The sequence below is a fragment of the Musa acuminata genome, chromosome BXJ2-9, assembly GCF_036884655.1.
Source record: "Musa acuminata AAA Group cultivar baxijiao chromosome BXJ2-9, Cavendish_Baxijiao_AAA, whole genome shotgun sequence".
NCBI classification, from domain to species: domain Eukaryota; kingdom Viridiplantae; phylum Streptophyta; class Magnoliopsida; order Zingiberales; family Musaceae; genus Musa; species Musa acuminata.
The window spans coordinates 25,016,368-25,038,744 of NC_088346.1; the positions used below are offsets into that span (position 1 = coordinate 25,016,368).

General features: G+C 38.9%; 1 protein-coding gene across 5 annotated transcripts; it reads right to left on the minus strand.

Annotated features, from left to right (window-relative positions):
* Positions 1-1,038: 1,038 nt before the first annotated feature.
* LOC135623320 (probable GPI-anchored adhesin-like protein PGA55) lies at positions 1,039-18,752 on the minus strand. 5 transcript variants are annotated; one of them, XM_065126141.1, is made up of 7 exons: positions 18,516-18,752; positions 14,866-16,071; positions 14,684-14,765; positions 14,478-14,544; positions 1,823-2,008; positions 1,651-1,711; positions 1,039-1,572 (listed from the first exon to the last, which is right to left on the minus strand). In XM_065126141.1, exons 1-7 carry the CDS (start codon positions 18,700-18,702, stop codon positions 1,388-1,390), a joined length of 1,974 nt encoding a protein of 657 aa, XP_064982213.1. In that variant the 5' UTR covers positions 18,703-18,752; the 3' UTR covers positions 1,039-1,387. The 5 variants fall into 5 exon arrangements, with proteins under 5 accessions (XP_064982213.1, XP_064982216.1, XP_064982215.1 ...); XM_065126144.1 differs by having other exon boundaries at positions 18,439-18,752; XM_065126143.1 differs by having other exon boundaries at positions 18,362-18,752.
* Between the last annotated feature and the right edge of the window lie 3,625 nt (positions 18,753-22,377).

The following is a 22,377-nucleotide window of genomic DNA, read 5'->3' on the forward strand; positions in this document are numbered from 1 at the left end:
TTGATAACACACTGAAAGAAATTGAGACCTAACATTATCCATCACTTTGATATTCCTAGAGTGGAGAGTGAAATGTAGTCCTCAAGTGTCATAAGGTGCTCCTCTGCAATGAGAATGATGCAGTAAAATCTAAAACTGTAGATGATGGACCCAGAAAACAAGTTGATAACACACTGAAAGAGCTATCACCAGAACAATGGTAAAGGTAGCCCCATGACAACCGTGCCAGGGTACCTTGGCATACAGACAAGTTTTGCAGAGTACAGACTATATGCAATGTGCTAGGTAATTATCACAGTAACATCAATCATGCTATATGACAATTCAATGTGCTATGGTATCTGCTATGAACCTTAGTTAACAAATGAAGTTAGAAGCAAGTAGATGATCAAAGTAAGTGAAGATAAAACAAACGAGTCATGTCAAACTACCATAAGATATTTTCAACGGCATCACCAGTAATAAAACATGAGAGAACGCAGTTGGGCCATGATATATGACATCCTTACCTGGTTACTGAGTCACCCAATAGAACAGTAAATTCCAGCAATAAATCATGACCAAACAGACATCAATACTTGTGCTCTTTAAAGAATGTTTGGACTTTGGAGAAGTACATTAATAAAGCAAACTACCAACAGAAGTATGTAACATATTCAGGAAACAGAAATACAAATTTGACGACAAAGTTCTTGACATAAATGCAGCTATGGACAACGAACAAAAGCAAACTGATAAAGAAAACAATGCATGAGATAAGAACCATGCTTCAAAAGCTCATTGCTTGCTCAAGAACAGAGAATGGCTAGGAAGATAAGAACAGGAAGCAAAGTAGATCTTGAAACATGTTTTGGTCATCAAAGAAAACATTTCTTGTCATATAATGGCAGTTGCACTTTTTTTTTCAAAGGAAAAAAGATGATTATATTGATTTAAGAGTCAAATACAAAAGGCCAAGCCCTAGCATCAGCTGCTGGGAAGTGGCGTATAGTGTTAGAAGATCTAGGTAAGTGGGTAAACTTTTAACACTTTTGTCAATGAACGGAAAGATAGGCAGTTGCACATTTTACAAAATTTATACAACACTGTAGCACCTGTACAATCGAACACTACCTGGTGGCTGGGAAATCTGCAAGTTGATAGTGTTATGATCCTCTCAGAAGACAAAAAATCAACAGCAGCAAGCAAACAATGGTTTGTACAGTTTCCAAAACAACAGAAAGGCTGTCTTGATCAGCCTTTGTCACTATCCCTGTTCATCTCACTAAGAAAAATAATGAAGAACTATCAGGTTGCCACATATAAGCAGAATATGATGGACCATCTATCAAAAAACAAGATGACTATTAAGCTGGGAACCTTCTAAGATGAAAAGGACATTTAAATGTCATCCTCTTGAAGCAGTTAGAGATGATGAATTCTGAATTTTATCAATTATTTTTAGGTAGAAATTCCATGATGGATTACTATCTAGTATAGCTTGTTGACCAAAGGGATGTCCTTGAACATAGAGTTGAACATCATCAGCCATTGTTAGCCCTTCCAAATAAGCACGTAGATCACCTCCTGGCCCTGCATAAGTTCAAAGAATGGAATATGCATAACCCGAGTACATATGATGGAGAGCTGAAAATAAGTCTGAAGACTCACCTAATGAATTGTCATTTTCGTCCGTGAATTTATATGGAAATGGAAAAATAGCAGTGTGTGGCTGCAGAACATAGAAACATGACAGTCATTATTAAATGAGTTACAAGATGCATGGAAGTTAAATAGTTCATCTTACAAGGCCAAATGTTAGAGAACAAGCAGGCAAACTTACAGGATTGCAAATGGCTTTGTAAGGAGAATCATCCACAAGCAATGTGTTTGATGGTGAGTACTCTCCCTTTTCCCACGGAAGATCATGTCCCTCATTGTTCCACAATTTCTTTAGTTCTTTCAGAACCAGTGGTTTATGCATGTTCTCTATTGTTGTATACCCAGTATCCGTGCATTTTGATTGGTCCTGAATACAGACACACATTAAAAAGAAAATGCTGTTGGAAAATTAATCTACTGGCCATATGCAATCGAAAACTAATAGCAATCTTTGCACTAATGATTAGCATGCAAAAGCAAAAAGAAACTAATATAAAGCAAATAAATATTAAAATCAACTCACAAAATCGAATTAGGAATCTCCATTCAGAAAATAACACAACCTCCAACTGTTAGCTATACTGTAAGCCAAGCCATCCAATAGATGAAAGAACAATCATTTAAGGGATCTACAACCTTTTGCATTGTGGTCCCAAAGAAGATTTTGGCTGAGGAAGAATCATGTCTCAAACTACAAAATTGGTGTTAATTAGTACCCTAAATTTTAGGCTTTCTGAAACAGAAAATAAAAAAACTGGAGGATACACTACTCTTCCAAAGGTTTAAAATTTCTGGATAGGTTCAAGATTATGATAGAATATATCCATCAAAGAACTTGCATTTGAAGAAGATCAAGAATCTAGCTACTTGTTGACTGAGAAATCATTTATGAGAACTAAGTTGTCAATGATGTTAAACAACAATAACTGGCAGTACCAAGGTTGCTTTGGGAGAAAGCAAATGCACTGCATGCTTTCATTCCTACTAGTGAAGGTTTTACCTTCCCTTTAAAACATGGCTGGGAGATCGATGAATTTTCTTGTCTTGGTTCAATTAAATTGCAATGAGTTGCTAATACTGCAGTTAGTGCAAGCATAACTCTTGAAAATAAATTAAGTCAAGCAAGAGATTAGTGGGGTTAATTGAAAAGACAACATAAAATCTAGAAGTTGATTTACTTTTGTTACACACTTTATACATCTCGCTGGTCAAAATTAATAAGAGTGCTCCCTTAATCGCTTTATTGCTGCAATACTCCATTGTTACAAAAATACTATATATATATATATATATATATATATATATATATATATGTGGTAACTGTCAGCCTTCTATGTTATTCACAAAAAAGTATGTTCATGAAATTTTGATACTTTTTAAAGTGAAGGTTCTAGACTGATTGTATTCCATGGTAAGTGACCAATCAAATGCTAAAGCAAGCCTATGTATGGATGACAGATTTTTCATATTTGCATTTATCTAAAGTAACAGAGATTCAACTAACTCGATTAACAAGAGGATTCATTGAAAGAGAAACAATTTTCATTATAGTTCAATTCATACCAAGTAAGAAGGTTCATCAACCAATGATGATTTTCAGTGCTGGATGAAAGACCAGAATGGTAGATTGTACTATGCAATGTTTTCCTTTCAAGAATTTCTCTATTGCTAGAAACAGGATTTTTAATGGATTGCCGTTAGAAGTTGTTTTTGAATAAATCATAGAGCTTAATATTTCCTCAAAGAGGTTGCACAAACACAATTATTTAAACTTTTCCAGGTCAGCAATAAGTCATATAAGTATATAAACTTTTTGGAAGACTGATAAATTTCATATGAGCTAGCTATTGAACTCCACTAAGTTAATGTATGATACCAAAACAAAGCAAGAGAGATACTTAAGCTACTTAACAAGTTAAAATGAATGTCTCCTTAATTGCAATATTAAGCTAATGAAAACCAAAAATGTCCTTGGAAATTCCCTTGGATGTGGAAAAATCAGGAAATAAAAGATAATGTAAATTACATGCTTTTCCATAAAAGGAAATGATTATTTCAAAAGCACAAATAAACTAAAGAAACAAAAATTATAACCATCAATTTTGCAAGACATTTTGGAGTTCTCTTTTTGGCCTTCATCCTAGTGGCTAGGGGTAAATAGTAGTCAAAACTTGGAAGGTGTTGTAGAAACAACTCCAATAGGTCTAGAACACAAAATTCCCCTTCAAAGTTATTTTTTCACCCTTCGTTATAGCTTTCCCACATCTTTTTCTCAAATGGAAACAGTTCTCCAACATCTTGCTAACCAAATTCAACTTTTAAGTCAAAATCTCTTTTTTCCTTTCAAACAATATTTGCACTTTAAGTTAACTGAGTGTTTCATAATGGCAAAAGATGCCTAGAAGTTTTCTCCACCTAGAGTTACATTGTTCACCAATAGATTATAAGCTTCTTTCAACAGGAAGAGCGGCAGTCCTTAAGGTGAAGGTTTATTCCAAAAAAAAAACATATCACAGAGATATGCCAATTTATTTTTTTCAATCATCTTAATTATCAAAAGCTATTATGACAAAGAGCTAAGAATAAAAAACTGCCGAAGATATTCATAAATACCAAAAAGATATTTCTTGTATTGTGTTATCAGATCCATTATGGCTCTGTAGCAATAAAGATTTGATACTCTATACCAACCGTGGCTATTAAGGACATTAGAGAAGCCAGATACTTGGGGATTAACCTTAGTGCTATCCATGTGGCAAAATATGCCAAAACATGCATAAAGTAACAATTTCTTTCTCTCAGTAACATGTTAATGGGATATCATAAGACACTAGAAATGAAGTTTTGAAGAGTTTCCAATTCCTTCTAAACACAACTTCAAAATTTTTTCCTCCCTAAAGTTCCTTGTTACAATTCATGGTTTTGGTTCAAAATCTCACTGTTTACAACACACCATTACTCAAATGGTCTTCTTTTTTGTTAGACTCTTGCCCCTTGGTCATGCTTTCCAGGCTTTTTTCAAGTTTATGAATACCAAATTGTGTGAAGAATTTGTCTACTCTGACCTCATTTTAGTTTGTAAAGTTAATAATTCTCTGTACTCACAGTCGATGAGTAGATTTTTGTGCACATGTTTCTTGTCATTCTGTACTATGTTTGTCTCTTTTTTTCCTGCCAACAGTAATCACTCAAATTTTGCATGGCTTTTCCATTGTTCTCAACCTTACACCTTAACCCTCTAATTCATATCATACATCTTGAACATGTTATGCCTTATCACATGCACATAGTTTTTGGTAATTTATTATTGTTCAGCATAATGTTGGAAATCCATTTCCTGCTACAGAACAGCCCTTCTTCATCAGCATAACACCTCAATTTATCTTAGGAATATATTGTCATCAGTCTCATGCTTTAGTATTTAACATAATTAGTCATGACCTCCAGCATTTTTCCACCTAATGATGGATTAAAAACCAATTATTTTGATTCTCAACTTCAAGATTTAGCATCCTTTTTTTTTCACTATGATTTACAAGTATGAATAATTTAGTTAATTATTAAACAAAGTCTTCTAGCTGAAAATTAAATCATAAGCAACTTTCCCCTTTTTTGTTTAATCACAGCCGTGACATTTCAGGGGAAAATTTGCGTCCAGAGTCCAGACAAAAAAGGAATGGAGATGCACCAATAACTGAGAGAATGTAACTGTTCATGCAAGCAATATCATCTAGCAATACACAAGGAGAAAAAAAATTTCTTTTACAAGCATATACCATGTGTTTAATATGCTAACAAGGTAGATGCTAACTAAAATGATATAGCACATGCAGGGTCAACTGACACCAAGCCAAAGGCTATGAAATGGATACGTTAGCACTCAGCAGTCCATACGTATGTCATAAGCCTTTGTGACCGTATCATGCATCATGCTTTCAACCAAGGTTTGAAATTTCATACCATACCGATGTATCGAGCTTTACTTGGTATACCAAGGTGTACATTGTACCGAGCGATATGCCAGGTGTACCGAGTGATACGCCTATATATATATATATATATATATATAATTTTAAAAAAGGAGTGCGTAAGCTCGACAACATTGCCTCCTCTTCTCCTCGTCACCTCATCTACGACATTTAACGAATGCGGCAAAGACATTGAAGGCCATAGATGTCTTCGACCTTCGACGAAGAACGCGATGAAGGAGGTCACAGAGTCGCAGACAAGGCGATGAAGGAGACCACCTCTTCCGTTGCTCTAGTGTTAGGACTCTAGCTTGGAGAGTTCTAATTGAGAGGGACATTCATGTAAAAATATTAGGACTCTAGCTAGGAGAGTCCTAATTGAGAGAGACATTATGTTAGGACTCTAGCTAGGAGAGTCCTAATTGAGAGGGGCATTCATGTAGGAGGTTTTTTCTTAGAGAAGAATTAGGAGTTGTAAGGGAATAAGAGTCTTGAGTAGAAGTCCTATTAGGAGTTGGTTAGAAGTAAGAGTCTTAAGTAGGAGTCCTATTAGGAGTTAGGGTTTAGAAGCCCTATAAATAGTCATATATTCCTTCTCTTTTCATAAGCAATAGATGAATCTTTTCTGCAGCCTTTGAGCAGCAACTTGGAGGGAGGAACCCCTATAGAGTTCCAAGGAGGTCGATCCCCTAAAGAGATCAACCCCAAGTTTAGAATCTGCAACGGTTCTAACACCTGGTATCAGAGCAGCATTCTTGGCGTCTCGCTGCCCTTCCACAGCCATCCATCAACCCTCCACAACCACCCAAAGCAATTCCCACAATTGCTTAAAAGATCGTCGCCAAATTACACCGTCATCTCCACCACCGCAGATCATCCTTTGATCTCCCCGTGAATTGCAACAGGTTCTAGTTTCCTACCTTACTGCTGCTGCAATTTAGTTATCCTTATTCGAAAATCCAAAAAAAAAAAAAAATGTTCCTATATTGCTGCATAAACGTTTCGTCACAAAGTTTTCATCTCTACGACGAAAGATACATTGCAGAATTTTAGCCGCATAGCACCATCTGTTTGATCTTGCTACTGTGCTTTTTCTATCCAAATTTCTATGAAATTTTTATGACATCTTTGACACTTCCTAACAGCTGATTTCCCTTTGGTTTTTTCGAAAAATTCTCAATATAAACCATTGATCTTTTACGTCTAATCTGCTATACTTAAAAATCTGCACTGTAAAATTTCAGCCGCATAGCACTGTTTTTTTATCTTGATACTACGTTATTTCTATCCAAATCTCTACGAAATTTTTATGATAGCTTTGACACTTCCTAATAGTGGATTTTCCTTTGGTTTCATCAAAAAATTCTCAATATAAACCACTGATCTTTTACGTCCAATCTGCTATACCTAAAAATCTGTGCTGTAGAAAATTTCAGCCGCATATTATTGCCTTAACCCATCTATTTGCAATCTTTTTTGAATAAAATTTCTTATACACTTCATAGATCATCTTGGCTTCCATCTAAGATTGATATAATAAGAAATTCATCTCTAAAAATGATTTTATATTGCTGCAAATTTTCGTCGTAACCCGCTGAAATTTTTGGACAAGAATTCTGCAATCGCAACTTACACCAATTTCCTTACTGTTATATTGCCGAAATTTTCTTGATTAAATTAGATATCCTTGCTGTCATATAAACTGTGATTTTGCTATCAATTCCCTCCTTAATTCTCTCAAATTTTTGGTGGAAATTACGTCGAGAAACCGTTGTTTCTTCGACGACCATTCTACTCTTACAAGACAGCACATACTTGCTGCAACTTCCACTGATTTCTATCAAACCTTTGCTACCATCTACCACAGATCCAAAACTTTCATCCACAACCCTAAAACTCTGCCAAACCACACCCTCAAACTGCACCCAAAACAGCCACAAAACAAGCCTAAACCACAGCCTACATCCACCAATCCACCAACCCTTTCAACCATCACTTCTCTCAACCTATACATGCCTTTAACCCAACAACAAAAGAGAGATCTGAATATCATAGATTTGGGGGCATATACTATGGCATCTAAGGAGGCAATCAATGCTAAATTCGAAGCCTTGGAGGCACGAATGGAGGATAAGATTCGGATGCTCTTTACTGAACTCAGATTGGGTCGACCACTAAGCCCGAAGAAATCATATCAAGGAGAGAGCTTTGCCCAATCACACCAAGCCCAAATATATGACTTCCAAGAGAGGGGAAGCTCTATGACCAACCCTAACTATCCATGCATGAGAGTGGATTTCCCTAGATGGGAAGAAGGAGACCCGATTGGTTGGATCTCGCGCGCGGAGCGATATTTTCGGTACCATAAAACCGCGGATGCATCTTGAAAATTACAGTGGTTTGATTGGTTTGAACATACTTATGGAGTCCTTTCATGGTGACAATTCAAAGAAGGACTGCTGATTCGCTTCAGACCAACCGATTACGAGAATATTGACGAACAACTAGCAAAGATCCGACAAACCTCCACCATTCAGGAGTACCAAACCAGGTTTGAAAGGTTATCTAATCAAACTTGTGATTGGTCTCAAAAACAGCTATTGAGGACCTTCATTGAGGGCTTGAAGCCGGAGATCCGAGGAGAAGTTAAAGCGCGACAACCGTACACGCTTATGGCAGCCATCTCTTTCGCACGACATCAAGAGGAGAAATTGAACCATGAAGCTCGAAGGACTAGGGTCACTCCTCAACCAGCAATATTGAAGCCCTTAGCCCCCCCTACTGTTGACCGAGTCCTTGGACCAAAAAGGTTGACAAGAGAAGAGCTTCAGGAGCGATCTGCGAAGGGGTTATGTTGGCATTGCGACGAGCCGTGGAGCCATGAGCATCGCTGTAGTAAAGGGAGACTTTTTATCATTGAACCAGTAGAAGAAAAGGTCATTGAATATCCAGAAGAGAGCATTGAACATAAAGAAGAAGATGCAGAAGAAGAGCCACAACCGACCGAAGTTACGGTACATGCACTAGCTAGCTACTCGAACTCGCAAACGATGAAAGTTGGAGGCCTTCTCAAACAACAACCGATCACTGTTTTCATCGACACAGACAGCACTAATAATATCCTAAACAGTAAGGTTGCTATCCGAATGGCATTACCTATCGAGAATCGCTGCAGGTTTGATGTTAAGGTCACCGACAGACAGATTTTGAAGTGTGATAGTAGGCGCCCGCAGGAGAAACTTTTGCTGCAGGACCAAGAGATAATTGCAAATTTCTTCCTTCTTCCTCTTGATGATCATGAGGCCATGCTCAGAATTAAATAGTTGACAACATTAGGTGATTTTTCTTGGAATTTTATGAAACTAATTATAAAATTTTACAGTAAGGAGAAATAGGTGATACTGCACGGGAAACATGGGGGCGACGTAACGATGATTTGCACACAACAAATGAAGAAGATTTTGCATAAAGCATGCAGTGGCTTTTTGGTACAACTTGAGCAGCAAACTAAGGGAGAGTCAACAGAATTTGAAGATCCAAATCTACTTCCTTTGCTTGCTGAATTTTTAGATATATTTGACGAACCGTGCAACCTACCTCTTACCTGCCGGCATGATTATTATATAACGATTCTTCCAGGCAAACCTCCAGCAAATGCTCAGCAATATCAGTATCCACATCTCCAGAAGGATGAAATAGAATGGATTGTAAAAGAGATGCTCGAAACAGGAGTTATTCGGCCATGTTGCAGCCCCTACTCTTCACCGGTGCTCCCCATACGAAAGAAGGATGGAACATAGCGATTATGTGTTGACTATCGAGCTCTCAATGGCATAACCATCAAGGATAAATACCCTATTCTAGTAGTAGATGAATTGCTTGATGAAAGGGAGCACAAATCTTCACAAAGCTAGACCTTCGATCCGGGTATCATCAAATACAAGTATGCGAAGAAGACATACCGAAAACCACCTTTTGAATACACAACAACCACTATGAATTTTTGCTTTCTTCAAAAGAAGGTGGAATATCTTGGGCATATCATATCAGAGGAAGGTGTGGCAGAAGACCCCTTCAAAATTGAAGCAATGCAAAACTGGCCTATCCCGAGGAACGTAAAATTGCTACATGGCTTTCTGGGTTTAACGGGCTACTACTGCAAGTTCGTGAAAAACTATGGCGACATCAGTGCACCACTTACTTCCTTACTGAAAAAAGATGTCTTCCAATGGTCGGATAGAGCCTCCGTTGCCTTCGACAAACTTAAGGCAGCCATGACGACGACGCCGGTGCTAACACTACCATATTTTAACCGACCCTTCATTATTGAGGCTGATGCATCTGGAGTCAGAATTGGAGCCATTCTCATGCAAGATGGCCGACCACTCGCATACACTAGCAAGGCATTATCTCCCTCCCATCAAAATAAGTCAACATATGATAAGGAGATGCTCGCCATTGTGCGTGCAGCAACGAGGTGGAGACCCTACTTGATTGGTCGACGATTTCAAAATAAAACCGACCATAAAAGCCTCAAATACTTTTTGGAGCGAAAGATACCATCCCCTGAGCAGCAAAAATGGGTAACAAAACTTCTTGGATTTGATTTTGAAATAACTTACAAAAAGGGGAAAGAGAATGTTCTTGCATATGCGCTTTCGCAGCTACCCGAGCAAGTTGAAGTTTCGGCCGTTTCACTTCCGACCAGCGACTTCCTTGAGGATATTAAGATGGAATGGCAGGAAGATTCAGATACTAGTAAGATTATAAAAAAATTGGAGGAAGCACCAAGCCCCATGGCTCATTACAATCGGGACTCAAAAGAATTATGCTATAAGGGACGTATTGTGCTTGTGACAAATTCTACTTGCATCTTCAAGAACAGATTTTGGACAAAGTTATTCCATATGCAGGGTACTAAATTAAAACGGAGTACGACATATCACCCACAAACCAACAGCCAGCCAGAAGTTTTAAACAGGTGCTTGGAGACAGCCCAAAGCCACCCACCAAATATGACTACCCAAAGAGAACTCCAGACCCAGCCAAGTGCCATTATTGATTGACGGATCGTGACTCGGCGACGACGACCCACTAAAGAAGTGTTAATACAGTGGGCGAACCTACCAATAGAAGATGCCACTTGAGAGAACTATGACGACTTCAAGATCAAATTCCCAGAATTCACGAATCATCAGCCTCGAGGACAAGGCTGATTTGAAGAGGACGGGTCTGTTAGGACTTTAGCTTGGAGAGTTCTAATAGAGAGGGACATTCATGTAAAAATATTAGGACTCTAGCTAGGAGAGTCCTAATTGAGAGAGACATTATGTTAGGACTCTAGCTAGGAGAGTCCTAATTGAGAGGGGCATTCATGTAGGAGGTTTTTTCTTAGAGAAGAATTAGGAGTTGTAAGGGAATAGGAGTCTTGAGTAGGAGTCCTATTAGGAGTTGGTTAGAAGTAAGAGTCTTAAGTAGGAGTCCTATTAGGAGTTAGGGTTTAGAAGCCCTATAAATAGTCATGTATTCCTTCTCTTTTCGTAAGAGTAGATGAATCTTTTCTGCAGCCTTTGAGCAGCAACTTGGAGGGAGGAACCCCTATAGAGTTCCAAGGAGGTCGATCCCCTAAAGAGATCAACCCCAAGTTTAGAATCTGCAAGGGTTCTAACATCTAGCCATCGCCTCCCCTGATCCCCGCACCTCCAGATCCTCCTCTTTACGACTCTCCTCGCCATTACCTCTTGGATCGAGATTGTCAAGGGCGGGCTGCACCGGATCAAAATAAAGAAAGGGCGTGGAAACAAGTTCGCGTCAAGTTTCTCTCGATTCTCGCTCTTCTTCGAACGCCCTCTCCTTCTTCCTTCTTTGATGCTTCTCCATTAGCCTCGCGTAGCTAGGCCGCTATATCAAGCAGACCGCCCGATAGCGAGCGATCTGCATACTCGTTCACGAGCGATATGATTCGAAATCGTAGATGAATCTTTTCTGCAGCCTTTGAGCAGCAACTTGGAGGGAGGAACCCCTATAGAGTTCCAAGGAGGTCGATCCCCTAAAGAGATCAACCCCAAGTTTAGAATCTGCAAGGGTTCTAACATCTAGCCATCGCCTCCCCTGATCCCCGCACCTCCAGATCCTCCTCTTTACGACTCTCCTCGCCATTACCTCTTGGATCGAGATTGTCAAGGGCGGGCTGCACCGGATCAAAATAAAGAAAGGGCGTGGAAACAAGTTCGCGTCAAGTTTCTCTCGATTCTCGCTCTTCTTCGAACGCCCTCTCCTTCTTCCTTCTTTGATGCTTCTCCATTAGCCTCGCGTAGCTAGGCCGCTATATCAAGCAGACCGCCCGATAGCGAGCGATCTGCATACTCGTTCACGAGCGATATGATTCGAAATCGTAGATGAATCTTTTCTGCAGCCTTTGAGCAGCAACTTGGAGGGAGGAACCCCTATAGAGTTCCAAGGAGGTCGATCCCCTAAAGAGATCAACCCCAAGTTTAGAATCTGCAAGGGTTCTAACATCTAGCCATCGCCTCCCCTGATCCCCGCACCTCCAGATCCTCCTCTTTACGACTCTCCTCGCCATTACCTCTTGGATCGAGATTGTCAAGGGCGGGCTGCACCGGATCAAAATAAAGAAAGGGCGTGGAAACAAGTTCGCGTCAAGTTTCTCTCGATTCTCGCTCTTCTTCGAACGCCCTCTCCTTCTTCCTTCTTTGATGCTTCTCCATTAGCCTCGCGTAGCTAGGCCGCTATATCAAGCAGACCGCCCGATAGCGAGCGATCTGCATACTCGTTCACGAGCGATATGATTCGAAATCGTAGATGAATCTTTTCTGCAGCCTTTGAGCAGCAACTTGGAGGGAGGAACCCCTATAGAGTTCCAAGGAGGTCGATCCCCTAAAGAGATCAACCCCAAGTTTAGAATCTGCAAGGGTTCTAACATCTAGCCATCGCCTCCCCTGATCCCCGCACCTCCAGATCCTCCTCTTTACGACTCTCCTCGCCATTACCTCTTGGATCGAGATTGTCAAGGGCGGGCTGCACCGGATCAAAATAAAGAAAGGGCGTGGAAACAAGTTCGCGTCAAGTTTCTCTCGATTCTCGCTCTTCTTCGAACGCCCTCTCCTTCTTCCTTCTTTGATGCTTCTCCATTAGCCTCGCGTAGCTAGGCCGCTATATCAAGCAGACCGCCCGATAGCGAGCGATCTGCATACTCGTTCACGAGCGATATGATTCGAAATCGTAGATGAATCTTTTCTGCAGCCTTTGAGCAGCAACTTGGAGGGAGGAACCCCTATAGAGTTCCAAGGAGGTCGATCCCCTAAAGAGATCAACCCCAAGTTTAGAATCTGCAAGGGTTCTAACATCTAGCCATCGCCTCCCCTGATCCCCGCACCTCCAGATCCTCCTCTTTACGACTCTCCTCGCCATTACCTCTTGGATCGAGATTGTCAAGGGCGGGCTGCACCGGATCAAAATAAAGAAAGGGCGTGGAAACAAGTTCGCGTCAAGTTTCTCTCGATTCTCGCTCTTCTTCGAACGCCCTCTCCTTCTTCCTTCTTTGATGCTTCTCCATTAGCCTCGCGTAGCTAGGCCGCTATATCAAGCAGACCGCCCGATAGCGAGCGATCTGCATACTCGTTCACGAGCGATATGATTCGAAATCGTAGATGAATCTTTTCTGCAGCCTTTGAGCAGCAACTTGGAGGGAGGAACCCCTATAGAGTTCCAAGGAGGTCGATCCCCTAAAGAGATCAACCCCAAGTTTAGAATCTGCAAGGGTTCTAACATCTAGCCATCGCCTCCCCTGATCCCCGCACCTCCAGATCCTCCTCTTTACGACTCTCCTCGCCATTACCTCTTGGATCGAGATTGTCAAGGGCGGGCTGCACCGGATCAAAATAAAGAAAGGGCGTGGAAACAAGTTCGCGTCAAGTTTCTCTCGATTCTCGCTCTTCTTCGAACGCCCTCTCCTTCTTCCTTCTTTGATGCTTCTCCATTAGCCTCGCGTAGCTAGGCCGCTATATCAAGCAGACCGCCCGATAGCGAGCGATCTGCATACTCGTTCACGAGCGATATGATTCGAAATCGTAAACCTTACTTTCAACATCCAGTATAGAATTCTTGTAGGACGACACGTATGAGTAACAACAATTGAGTTTTACAAAATAGCTTATGGTGGATCAGAATAGTACTTTAAGCTAATTTAACCCTTTTAACATATCGTTTTCTTACATGGGCTCCTAGTGGGGATGGATTATCGTATGAAATAAAAATAATTGAATGAAAGCTTTTTATAAGCAAAGCACATCCTTAAATAAATACTTCACCAATGTCTAGGACCAACCAAAATCATCGACACCGGTGACATACTCCAATTTTTTTATCTTTTATCCTTATTACAAAAATTTCTGACCAACGTCTAAACCTCTCATTGTCAAAATTAATTTAATTATACACCAATACGTCACATTATTTCTACTGGCCTCTGTGCTGCCAAATATGATCAGATGTTTCTTTCAGTGTAAACACAATCTTCCTGTTTGTTTGCAGCCCAAACTTTAAATGTTTTTCATGAAACGGACTTGCTACTTCACCGGTTAATGTTTAGATAGTATGACGTGAAATACATTTACTCTAGATAAACAAGGCCGCTACAAAGGAAAAAGATACACATGCATGATCAGATGTTTGAGGCATTTGGTATGAAGATATGGCTGAACACAATGTGGATGATACACAAATCTATCCTACCAGGGCAAGAGGACCCAAAAATTGAACAGGAATCTCTAGCAATAATCATAAAATGCTTGAGAGTGCAACATAAAAATTAGATATTTCAAGAAAAAAGAACATGAGATCACTTACCCAACAAAATAACAGTTTATGTCTCAAATTTCCCATGAGAAAATCAACCACCACATCAACATTATATCTGAAGCGAGTAAAACAGAAATGATTTTTCATTAATGTCATGGAGTATAATTAAATGGCACCTCAACAGAGTTGCATCATATGATTAATAATAACAAAACAAAATTTGAAACCAAATCAAAAGATCTTAGAAGTCAAACCTTCTTCTTGAGGACCACACACCCACATGAAATCTCTCAAAACAAAACTTCAGAAAATCATCACAGAAGGGCCTTTTAAAAACTGATACAAAGTGCAAGAAACATCCACCAGCAGTTACAACTTGCAGCCATTGCCTAAAGCAAATTTATTAATAGTAATTAAATTCAAAAAGATATTTTACCTAATTTTCCTCCAACTCTCCTATGTGCTTTATGAGCATAATGATACTCCTGATTGATATCAGCAAGTAAACCATTCAAATCAAGAACGATTAGCTTCTTCCTAGAACAACTCAACAATGTTTCCATGTTAGACAAGGCTGCTAAATTTGAACTCTGATCCTGGTCCTTGGTCACATCAGAAGAGACATCTTTCACAACATGATTCACTGATGAAGGAGCATGTTCTTTCACATGAACAGCATATGAATCATTACACCTGTTTTTAAAGTCCAAAGAATTCTTTTCATGAACGGCTGATTGCCCACTCTCTGATCCATCTCCACTTCCTAGTTTAGTTGCCTCCCTAGAGTGGATTAGTGATGAGGCATCCCTGAGAACTTTGTTTTCTAATTGGAACAATAGAGTAGCACATTCGTCCTTCTGACCAGAAGGAAGCAATTTTGGGCTTCCTTCTGCAGCAACATGCTGACCATCACCAGAGTTATCCAAACAACTCTCAGTCTTCTTTATTACTTCACTGGTGGATGTTGCTTTGGCCTTTATGTCACATTTCACCTCCATAATTCTCCTAAATTCATCTGATGAAGAGACCCTACTAAATTCATTAGCATCAACAGATGCAGCAACTGGCTGCAAGGTACAAGTTGATGTTACATCTGAGCAGATATGTTGAATGTCATATGAAAAACCACTTAAACTTATTTCTTTTTTTCTGCTCTTTTCACACTGGATAGAATAGGCTTCCAGCTGGTATGAGTTTGAAGATAACTCAGGTGATAAATTGGTTTCAATTGGTAAAGTTTGATTAGCAAGTTTATTAGAATCACTATCTTCCATATCAATCTTGCATGCCACATTGTTTTTGATGTCATCAAGAGACTCAGAGATTTCAGGTACAGTTGCAAGGTTGAGTGCTGATTCTGTATGTTGAAACAAGTCCATTTTAGAGTCAGTAAAGGATTCAGTCCCAACATGAGTTTCTTTCTCCACTGATGATGCTTGATTGCTAGTAAGAGATGTTCCATCGCGACCCTTCAGGATTGAGACCATTTCAAAAATCCCAGACAAAGAAACAGCAGAATTAGTGTCTGACGAATTCTTCTTCCGTCTCCTTTGGTACACTATACAATGCTTCAAGCTGGCGTCTTGCAATATGGAATTGGAACCATCCTCATGTACTACACTTGTTTGGGCAATATCATTATCTGCATTTTTGACAAATTCTTATTGTTAGTTACAAAATTTTGACTGCTATTAATGGATGCTTTAACAGTATTCTCGCTTGGTGCATGTACCAAATAAGAATTATTAACAAACACCCTAATTCCAGAAACTTGAGTATCTTGGTTAACTTTAATGACAAAAGAGCTATCTTCACCCTTCCTAACGGCTGCTTTGTTTTCATCCATATAGGTTAGTTTGACATCATGCAAACTTGAGTGACTTTTATTGCCACCAGTTAACCCAACTATGTTATCGACTATTAGGTAAGAACAATTATTACCAGGGGTTATGCTGTGCTTCAAGTCCATATCAATAAAGCCTGATGTTGCTATACTATCAGGAGAACAGTGAGTTAGTGTGTCAGGCAATGATGTAGAACTAACCTCTTTTAGTGAGACACTTAACTTCTCTTTCTGATCAGCAACAACATCAACAACAATAAGGCTATAAGTCTCAACTATTTGGGGTCAGCTACATAGATCTTTAAAAAATCAGTATGAAAGTTCACTTTAAAAAAAATCAACAAATCAACTATTTGTTGATTTTTTATGATCAGCACATATCACTTTAAAAAACTCATCTTTCTCAGCAATTGATGAAACTTGATTATCAGCAACAGACACTGTATGAAGGTTCTCATTCTCAAACTTCCTCTTTGAGGATCTCACAACAATTGTCACCTGTTCCTAGAGGTTTGTTATCGTTCCAGAGTTTGGTCAGATGGTGTGGCTTAGTATTTACTTTTCCCTTTTAAAATCCTATCAACCCTTTGAAAGTCCATTGTCCCTTCAATATTCATTGTGTGTTTCCTGTTCTCCATAACATTCTCATGTGGTACACCTCTCAAATCTTTCTGACTTGTGCTCCGAATTTTTCTTTAGTCTACTTGAATGAGATCTATGACCTACAGTATAATAGACAAAGTTCTCGTTCTTCTCATTCTATGGTGATTACTGCTGTGGAATTTAAAGCAATACATGAGCAGACTGTGCAGAGCAAGAAATACGTACTAACACAGACTTGGATGGCGATATGAATTTTGATAGAGAAAACAATGGGAGTAAATAATAACAATAACTTGGGTTATGTCATGCTGAATCATATATATAGCTCCAGAATTTTGACCTACCACCATCGGACTCCTCAGAATATTTCTCAAAGAAGATCATGTCAACTCAAAAAGAAACATCACTTTTATCAACCAGAAGATTATTCTAACATAATAAAAAAATAAAAAAATAACCCTTCTGGAAGTCATGTTCAAGTTATATGATGATTTCAGACAATCAAGGTAGAGAGACAAATGCATTGGTTTTTCAGCTTGAACAGAATTGCAGAATGAAGCCCTAGCATACAATCAAAAACCACATTGATTTTTTTTAAAGAAACAGAAAATAAAAAATGAACCATTAAAATGAGCTTCAAGGATTTCAGTACAACAAGGCCCAAGGACCTACTTAGTGTTTTATAAGCTAACAGTTCTTCAAATAGCTTATTCATGTGCACAATGAACAGCGTCAAAAAACTCCAGCCAGTTTTTTTTATCATTATAAACATAAATCTGATAGATTTCTTGTGACACTTATCTATAATTCTTGTAATCTTGTAGCCTTCTCCTACTTGATGTCCTTAAAGGTCAATATTTTTCTATATAGTTTCATATTTAAAGGCCAGCTAACTAACTGCCGAGCTAGGGGGTTCCACATGGTAAGAAGTTCCTGTATCCGTTGCCCTCCCAATGTTTGTGACATCCCACCATGAAAAAAAATTCAGATATCTATCTAGTTTGATACATCTGAAGACGCATAAGAGAAAGTTCAGCTTGCCCTCGATCCTCCTAAACTACATGCATGTTAATCAACTCAGCTACACAAAATTCTTCTCAAAAGTCGACAATGACCGACTCATCCCAACTACAAAACCTAGAGCAGAGAAAAAGAGCACCGACCCAACAAATTTACCAGATCCACAAAATCGTAAGAAACAAATATATCAAAAGGATTAATGCCACTCAATCCAGCTCTTTCCAACGAAGAAAAAGAAACAACTACTACAATAGCACTCTTGGGAAGGATTTTTTTCATTCAGAAATGAGAATTGTTGACCACAGGTTCATAAAGAGGATTAAACTGACAATTTCACACTTAGACATTGAGCTCGTCAGTGATCTTTTCCATGGACTACAAGACTACGACTAGAATACAAGTCACCAACGAGACAGCCCTTTTATCGGAAGCCCGAACGCAAGCAAGAGAACCAAGCTCCAAGTACCTAAATCAGCTGCGCGATTTCATGACAGAGTACCAAATAACTCGCAAAAAGAACAAGAAAAGATGAGCATGGAAGACCCAATTGCCAATCGAGATTGAGAATTCGACGACACGGAAACGTTCGACGAAAGGGGAGTCGTGCTCTCGCATCGCACCTGAGGCGAGGGTTTTCCGCTTCTTCCCCATTGCTTTCTCTTTCTTCCTCCTAATAAAAATCCCTCCTCTTTTTATCTTCCCCATTTTATTTCGGGATTTTGTTCGCGGATTCGCTCCTTCGCCAGCGTTAAATTGATCCTTCGCATTGTAGCTTAACGTGGTCTTCACGAAAAAGATACGACGCATAGGGGAAACTTTCGTATCTGTGCGCTGGGATGCGCCACCGTCGCATTGATTGCTTTTCCTTAGTTGCTTCTCTTTGACAATATCCGTTCGACTTTATCCCATAAGTGCCGTCAAAACACTGCTCCAGGTCTCATCACCGTTCTGAATCGACGGTTTCGATTTCGGAATCGATCATTTTAATTTTTTAAAATTAAAAATCAGAATATAGTAAATATCGATTTTAAATTATAACCAAAATGAATGATTTTTGTTCGATTTGAACGTTGTTGAATCTTAGATTTTAATAATAAAATTAATTAATGAATTAATGATCTAATCTATGTGTTAAGATAAGTCAGGTAGGACTAACTACAATCGTGAAAAAGATAAAACAATTAAAGAATAATCGAACGTTGAGCCGGAGTAAATGATCAGGCATCAAACCGGATGAATCGGGGAATACACCGAAGGATCGGATGATGTAGTAAAAGCTTGTTGGAAGTTCATTGGGAGTTTACCGAAAGCTCAATGGAAGTTCGCTAGGAGTTTGTCGAAAGCTCGTTGGATGATCGTTAGGAGTTCGTTGGAAGTTCACCGAGATTTGGTTGAATAATTGATGCATCGGACAACTTATATTGCTTGTATCATAATTGTTTTAGCCTTAACTATCGTAGTTAGGACTTTAATTTGAGTTGATTTTGGGAGAAATCCTACTAACTCAATTAAGTGCCAACTAGGCTCAAAACAGGATTGATTAAGCCAGTTGGATGGCCTATTTAGCCACTTGGAGCCACGTCAAGTGGTGGCACCGCCTAGACTAGACAATGGAACCGCTTGAGGCTTGGCCTCCCAAGTGATCTGGGCAGTAGTACCGTTGGCAATTAATGTTGTTAAGCGATGGTACCATCATAGCTCAGTTTCTGAGGCTTTGTTATGTGGTGGTACTACCCAAATTGAGCAGTGGTACCACCCAATGTCAGTCTACAAAGCGATGGTACTGTCGACTACCAGCGGTGGTATTGCTAGTACCCCGACCCAGAATGTGATACTTTTTGGCTCCATTTTTTAAGTCATTAAGGCTTATAAATACCTCACTCTTTCCTACATGAAAGAGCAACGAAAGTGTGAACAAAAGTCTTGAGACTTTGGGTTGTAAATGTAACATCCCTCGTTTTCGAATGTTCATATAAATTTCTAGTGATAATGTAAGCATCTATTTTAAATTGACAAAAGAAATAGAGTATGAATTAGAGGTAACTTATTTTTAAGATTTGGGAGATTTGTTCAAAAAAGAATCTGAGGACCTATATGTAAACCCTGAGGACCTATATGTAAACTATGAGGACCTAATCGTGAATATAATAAAAACAAGGACTAAACTGCAAAATGCATAAAATAACAAATCCCACCGCCTAAGCCTCTCTGCCTTCGTTCTTAAGGAACCAGAGAAGGCAGCTACTGTGTGAAAGAACAGAGAAAGAAAGAAAGAAGAAGAGAAAAGAAAGGGGGAAGAAGAAGAAGAAAAAATTGAGGCTTTGAAGTTTCTTACTCAATCTTCTCAATTGGGGGGTCAAAATTCTCAAAGGCAAGTGTTCTAACCCCATCCTACAGAATTTTTAGTCTCTGTTTTATGTTGATTCAAAATAAACTGAAGGATTTCTATTTAGAAACCGATATGTTCTCTCCTTGGGCAAAGAACCATCGATTCTGAAAATTTTCGGTAAACTGACCCCTATATACGATTCCAGCTATAATTTTTAGTACGAAATGCAGATTTGAACAGGACCTAGTTTGTTTGAAATTAGACTCTTATATCTTTCTTTTGACACAAATTTTGAAGATTTTGAATACCGAATACTTACCCAAACGTCTGTTGCAAATGAGTCTATGAACGCTACAAATCAGGGATTAAGATTTATGACCTTTTGATACTGAAATGCCTATAACTCCCTGTTGGAAATTCTGATTTATACCAAACTGATTTTATTTGAAACTAGACTTGAAAATATTTTTTTTGACCTATAGTTTGAGAATTTTAGAATCCAAATGCCTACCCTAGTATTTGTTGAATCCGACCCTATGTATTCTGCAAAACAGTGATTGTGTTTTGACCTTGGGTTACCAAATCAAAGGTAACTCCTTGTTGGAAACTCTGATTCGTACGAAACTTGTTTCAAGAGAAAATAGGTTGATATATCTTTCAATGACAGCTTTATTAAGGGTATTGGAGCATAATTGATAATCTGAAGTATTTGTTCTATGTGCCATTGGAATTCTGTCAGAAATCGAGCTTTGGTCGATTTCACGTATTCTGTTTCATTCCTTCGGATATTGAATTCTTCTAACCTTCTTATTTGAATTGAGCTAAATATGATTGCTTGGATTCTCTGTATACTCTTGCTTCCATTTCATTCCTAATATGAATACATTTGTGAGAGATTGTTCCTTGCATCATATTGTCTTGAAAAGGCACATGTACGTTTTGTTGTTCCGCGTGTGCTTCCGATATATGCTACTTATTGTTAAAACTGCCCTCTTGTACTCTGGTGTGTGGGATTGTCTGGACCTTTGCCAGAAATGGTAAAGGGTATGTGCTTATTGCCCGCTCTATGGGATATTCTGGACCTTTGCCAGAAATGGTAAAGGGTATGTGCTTAGAGCATGCGATGCTCTGCCAGCCCCCTCTGACTTCACCTAGACATGGGTGGATGGAGCTCCCAGACGTGGGAGACTTTTGTCAGGTGGTCATTCAGAAATGGATGAATCACATTTTGACTGAGATCCCAGTACACCTTCTATATGTTTGATATGACATCCAGAGTTTTGGTGAGTTGTTTCTGTTCATGCTCTGGATAAGAATGATATGATTGCAACGTCAAGGACGACGTTTGAGCTTCTGTACGATATTTGTTTTTTATATGCTCTGAAATGCTTCATTCACTGATGATTTTGCTTCGAAATGTTCCATATGCCGTTGATATGCTTCGGAACATTTTATATGCCATTGATAAGCTCCGATATGTTTCCTTTGTTACTGATATGCTCCAATTACTCTATGCCCCATCTGTCAGGAACCAAATATGTAAGATTGAAAGGACAATTGTGTTTCTGCTCTTAATGATATTATGTCTACGAAATCGTATATTCTACCTTGTATTTTGAAACTGTATCTCTTTGGAAATTGTACTATTTTGATATGGATATGTTAGTCACTTGCTGAGCTCTTTATGCTTACCCCGTTTGTTGATAAATTTTTCAGGATAGCGTATTGCTTGCTTAAATGTTAAGATTGGGCTGAGGCGGTGGAAAGTTTAGAAGATTTTGGGCTGATCTTTGTTAGCATATGTGTATTTGTTGTATAAGATACTCTGCATCTTATGAAATGTGACGATGAATCTAAACCTATGGATTTTGTGTAAGATAAAGGATCCCTCATGTATAGGATTTTGGAATGTTAAGTTAAATTCATGTAATGATATGATCTTATGGTAATCGTTGGTTTGGTGACTGCATAGACTTCTCCACTTGTGGATTTATGTTGTGGTTATTATTTTGATGAGTTGAGTTCAGATTGTATGAATTATCGAGTAATGTGTAGTATGTTTATGAATTGCACAGGGTTATGAATTTGTAGACTATAGAGGTGAAATTTTGATCTGAATGTTTTCTTAGTGACCTCAAATGTGTGTTTGGATC

What these genes read in the sequence shown, in the direction of transcription:
- LOC135623320 (XM_065126141.1), bottom strand. Translation starts at nt 18,702, where the DNA reads ATGCGTCGTATCTTTTTCGTGAAGACCACGTTAAGCTACAATGCGAAG. An exon ending in GAGAGTTGGAGGAAAATTAG is followed by an intron (nt 14,766 to 14,865) that starts GTAAAATATCTT and finishes ACTTTGTATCAG; the next exon opens with TTTTTAAAAGGCCCTTCTGT. An exon ending in CGAAAATGACAATTCATTAG is followed by an intron (nt 1,573 to 1,650) that starts GTGAGTCTTCAG and finishes GAACTTATGCAG; the next exon opens with GGCCAGGAGGTGATCTACGT.